The sequence below is a fragment of the Vicia villosa genome, linkage group LG1, assembly GCF_029867415.1.
Source record: "Vicia villosa cultivar HV-30 ecotype Madison, WI linkage group LG1, Vvil1.0, whole genome shotgun sequence".
NCBI classification, from domain to species: Eukaryota; Viridiplantae; Streptophyta; class Magnoliopsida; order Fabales; family Fabaceae; genus Vicia; species Vicia villosa.
In genome coordinates this window covers 170,698,627-170,703,707 of record NC_081180.1, presented here as the reverse complement: position 1 = coordinate 170,703,707, position 5,081 = coordinate 170,698,627, and the positions used below count along the sequence as shown (strand labels likewise).

At 37.5% G+C, this 5,081-nt stretch overlaps 1 protein-coding gene across 1 annotated transcript; it reads right to left on the bottom strand.

Moving 5' to 3' along the window:
* Positions 1–1,469: 1,469 nt before the first annotated feature.
* Positions 1,470–4,201, bottom strand: LOC131659384 (uncharacterized). The gene is made up of 4 exons (XM_058928586.1): positions 3,871–4,201; positions 3,408–3,535; positions 2,202–3,263; positions 1,470–2,030 (listed from the first exon to the last, which is right to left on the bottom strand). The coding sequence occupies exons 1-4, from the start codon at positions 4,199–4,201 to the stop codon at positions 1,470–1,472; spliced, it is 2,082 nt and encodes a 693-aa protein (XP_058784569.1).
* Positions 4,202–5,081: the final 880 nt, after the last annotated feature.

The following is a 5,081-nucleotide window of genomic DNA, read 5'->3' as shown; positions in this document are numbered from 1 at the left end:
CAAAAGTGATTAAGTGTGAAGCCGTTGGAGCTCGTATTGCTGAATACGATAGCAAGCTTATCTCTAACATTCTGAGGGTGGTATTTACTGACCCTAATAAGGCTTTTACTGCCCTCATAGGCAGGATCTGGCATCAATTTCTTGTCTTTAACTTTCGTCCCAGGATGGAAGATCAAGACAGGATAATGCTTGAAGACCTTAGGTTCCTATATCCTCTTCTTTGCATGGAGAAGATAAATATACCTCTTGCCATCTTCAACTATCTCAAGGAAAATATTATGGACTCACGCTATGGTGAGGTCCTTTTCATTCCTTATGTAAGAGTTTTGACTCACATCTTTATAAAAACGGGGGTGATCAAGAAGATGCGTGAAGCAGGATTGTCCAGTTTCCTTGCAACAAAATGTGGGGGAAAATAGATCTAGAGAGGTTGCATTTTGGACATGATTGAAATTGTATCTTACGGTTATTTTATTAATGTTGGTGCATTTTAGGTGTTATGCATCACTTTTGTATTTCTCTGTAGTATGTAGCCTATTTTGGCAAAATTAATATTTTGGAATGAAATATGTATTCGCCATTTTAGCTTGCAATGTTGATTTCTGATATCTACGTTGTTGCAATCTTCATCTCATGCATAAATGGCTTATACCTCTTTAAATATTTCCCATTTACTTTTAGGATCCTTCGATCCTCTGCTAGTTCTTCTATCTCATACGCATTATTTGAGAATGCTTTCAAAATTCGAAAAGGTCCTTCCCAATATGGAGACCATTTCCCTAAAGCTTTATTCTTTTAATCCATAGGTAATATAACTTTCCAAACTAAATCATTTGAAGTAAAAGTTTTAACTTTGACCTTTTTGTTATATGCCCTCGCTACTCTTTCCTTCTGCCTCCTTAAGACTTCTAACGCGCGCAGCCTTTCTTCGTCTAGCTCTGTCAACTCATTCATCATCATTTCCCAATATAAGTTATATGGGATTTCTCCTTGCTTTTGGATCCGTACTGATTGCAAGTAAATTTCGACAGGCAAAACTGCATCATGTCCAAACGTTAACTGGAAAGGTGTACTATTTGTTGCTTCTTTAGGAGAAGTGCGACAAGCCCAAAGTAATTGATCTAATGTCTTATGCCAATCTTTGGTTTTGTTCCTACATGCTTCTTTATTAAACCAAGGATTACTTTGTTTGCTGCTTCGACTTGTCTGTTAGCTTGGGCATAGTAAGGTGTGGATGTCAGCAATTTGAATCCTATTTCTTTTGAGAATTCTTGCATCTTTCGACCAGTAAATAATGATCCTTCATCTGTTGTTATAGTTTCTGGGATTCCAAATCTATATAATATTTGTTTTTGAATGAATTCTATGATTGTTTCTTGATCTACATTTATCAAAGGCACTGCTTCGACCCATTTAGTAAAATAGTCTATTCCAACAAGAATGTACTTCTGTCCTTTAGATGAAGTAGGTCAAATTTCTCCAATTAAATCTAAAGCCCAACCTCTAAATGGCCATGGCTTGATAATTGTGTGAATCTCACTTGTAGGAGCATGTTGGATTCCTGCATGTATTTGACATTCTTGACAACCTTTAGCAAATTCTATACAATCATTCAGCATGGTAGGCCAATACATTCCATACCTGAAAAGCAACCATTTCATTTTATGGCCTGCTTGATGTGCCCCACATTTTCCGCTATGAACGTTATATAATGCCAAGTACCCTTCATTCTCACCCAAACATTTTAATAAAATGCCTTCTAGAGTTTTCTTGAATAGCTCATTTCCCATCAAAACGTACGACAAAGCTCTATACTTGGTTTTCCTGTCCGTGTTCAACGAAGAGTCCTTAAGATACTCTATAATTGAAGATCTCCAATCTGTGTTTGTTAAAGTATCAATAGCCAACACTTCAAACTCTTCTTCGTTAGCATAACCTAAACAATTTCTTTCCAAGTCACTTGGAGATAATTTGGTTTCCCTTGCTTTCCCTCTCACTTTAACCAATTCCTCTAGCTTCTCCTTTGAGATCTTATATCATGAAGCTATCTGTGCTAGATCATTATCCTCTTGATTTTTAATTCTAGGGACATGTTTTATATCTATGTATTCGAATTTTTTAAGCAACCTGTTTGCAATAACGAAATACATGACCAGGTTCTCCTTGATGCACTTATACTCCTTCGTTAATTGCTTGATTACCAGTTCTGAGTCACCCTTGATTTCAACCCTGGTTGCCCCCAATTCCAACAAGGCTTCAAGTTCTGCTATTAAGGCTTCGTGTTCTGCCTCATTGTTAGAGCATGAAGGTCCTTCAATTCTATACTTGAGTTTTGTTGGAATTCCATCAGTCAAAATCAGTAGAATCCCAACTCCACTGCCTTCTTTGTGGGTGGAACCGTTGAAGAATAATCTCCAAGGCTTCAACTCAACTAGGAGTTGAGGAGTCTCAACCACTGCGTGATCAACTATAAAATCTGAGACTACTTGCCCCTTCATAGCTTTCAAAGGCATGAAGGCTAAAGAGTACTCAGTTAGGGCTAGAGCCCAATTGCCAATTCGACTGTGCATTATTGGCTTTGATAACATGTACTTGATAACATCAAAATGGGAAGAGACATACAAATATATTGGCTTTATATAATATTTGAGTTTAGTACATGAAAAATGCAAACATAGGCACAACTTCTCTATCGAAGTATATCTATTTTCTGCATCATTTAATACCTTACTTAGGTAATATATGGCCCTCTCAATGCCATTTTCATCTTCTTGTGCTAACATACTACCCATAGAAGTGTCTGAAGCTGATATATACAGTCTCATAGGCTTCTTTCCACTCGGTGGTGACAAAATAGGTGGATTCATCATATACTGCTTTATTTTTTCGAATGCCCCTTGATGTTCACTTGTCCACTCGAAATTTCCATGCTTCGGACGCAAAAGAGGAGAGAAGGCTTGAATTCGACCACTTAAATTTGAAATAAATCTCCTCAGGAAATTTATCTTTCCTAATAAAGATACCAACTCTTTCTTAGTTGATGGTGCTTTGGTGTCCATGATAGCCTTTGTTTTATTCTGATTAATCTCTATCCCATTTTCGTGGACTACAAAGCCCATAAAATCTCTAGCCTGCACACAAAATGCACATTTAAGAGGGTTCATCTTCAAGCCATGTTTTCTCATTCTTTCGAAGGATTGGCTCAGATGGATTAGATGATCTTCGTCTGATATAGACTTTATGACTATGTCGTCTAAATAAACCTGCATGAAGGTTTCGATGTAATCATGAAAAATAGAATTCATTGCCCATTGGTATGTTGCCCCATCATTTTTAAGACCAAAAGGCATAACGATCCATTCGTAAGTGCCTATTGCTCCTGAGCAACGAAAGGCTGTTTTGGAAACATCCTCTTCTGCAATGAAAATTTCGTTATACCCGGAATAACCATCAAGCATGCTAAGATACTCATATCCTGCGACTGAGTCAACTAGCATTTCTGCCACGGGCATTAGGTATTCATCTTTAGGAGTTGCTGCATTCAGATCACGAAAATCTATGCAAACTCTTAAAGAACCATTTTTCTTAATAACTGGAACTATATTTGCAATCCATTCAACATATATGGTGGTCTGAATGAAATTGCAGCGAAGGAGTCTTTCGACCTCCTTATTAATCTTTGAAAGGATCTCTGGAGCGAATCTCTTTGTGTCTGCTTGATGGGCTTCTTGTCATCCTTTATAGGCAGTTTTAGTTCGACCAGATCACTCTTCAAACCAGGCATCTCATCATAGTCCCAAGCAAAACAATCTTTATTTTGTTTTAATGATTCTACTAACCTGTTTTTCATCTTGGGGTCCAGTTTAGCACTGATGTATGTAACTCTCTTTGTGGTTCCATCTTCGAGATTAATCTCTTCTAGTGGGTCATGGGCTAACATCTTTGCGCTTGATGATCCTGGATCTTTCTCGAATCCCAAAGGCTCATCGTCATAAATATCATCTAGCCTTTGGTCTATCGTTTCTTCGTGTACTTGTTCTTCAGGAGACTTAGGTACGGTGTTCTCCCCTTGTCCTGTATCATTAAACTCCATGCTTTTGGCCCCAACAACCATATCAATAATTTCGGCTTCGAGAGCCGCTATTCTTTTGTTCTCACCCATATAGGCCAAAATCTTTTCAAAGAATGAGGATTCAGACATATTCAACGTCTTCGTTCCAGCCCGAGGGTCGTATCCTTGTTGATTATTCTTCTTCAGGATCTCCCTGTCATACCCTAATTTTGACCCCTCCTGAGATGTCACACCTCCAGACATTTCATCAAATTCAAGACATGCACTCAGAGCAGTCACTTGTTCATCTGGTACTCAATCGATGATACTCAAGGACAAAGGAGTTCAGGCAAAGGATCAATCAATATGAGAATAACCTCTAATACAATCACATGACTCAAATGATTCATTCATTCAACTATGATTGATTAGACACCAGTCATCAAGACTCAGGTTTGCTTAGGTCACCAGACTAGGGTTTTGAGCCCATCAAAGACTAAAATCAGGGACCACATTTGGGAAACCCTAAAAAGCTCTAGGACATCACTCAAAGGATTCAATCATCTTCATATGATCCATATGGAAATATACACTGGGCATTGTACCTCATTTCAAGATCTACAATCATCAATTTCATCTGGTCGACAACTAGGGTTTTTTTACCTAATTCACCTGGACAGTTGATTTTTAATCAGGACATGGATCCATAACTCAAAACATGGCTCAAGAACTTCTATTACCTCAATATGTTCCATTCATATAACTCATTTGAGGAGGAGAACCTAATTCATCACCAAAGTCCAAGATTTCACTTCATTTGGAAAAAGTCAACTGTACCATATCACCTTTGACTTTTAGGGTTTTGGATCAAAACATGACTTTTAAGGATCAATATCATCAATATATGATTATTGAAGTAATTTGACCAAGATAAATCAAGAAAATCAATCAAGAATCAAAAAGTCAAAGATTGACTTTTCATACTTAGAAATTTTTCTAAGTGTTTAAAGGTCTTTTTTTCAAAACTTTG

Excerpts from the sequence above, each read along its gene's own strand:
- LOC131659384 (XM_058928586.1), bottom strand. The coding sequence starts at position 4,201 with ATGTCTGAATCCTCATTCTTTGAAAAGATTTTGGCCTATATGGGTGAG. Across the intron at positions 3,264-3,407 it reads TTTTCATTGCAGAAGAGGAT|GTTTATTTAGACGACATAGT; the intron begins GTTTCCAAAACA and ends ACCTTCATGCAG. Across the intron at positions 2,031-2,201 it reads TCAAGGGTGACTCAGAACTG|ATCTCAAAGGAGAAGCTAGA; the intron begins GTAATCAAGCAA and ends TCATGATATAAG.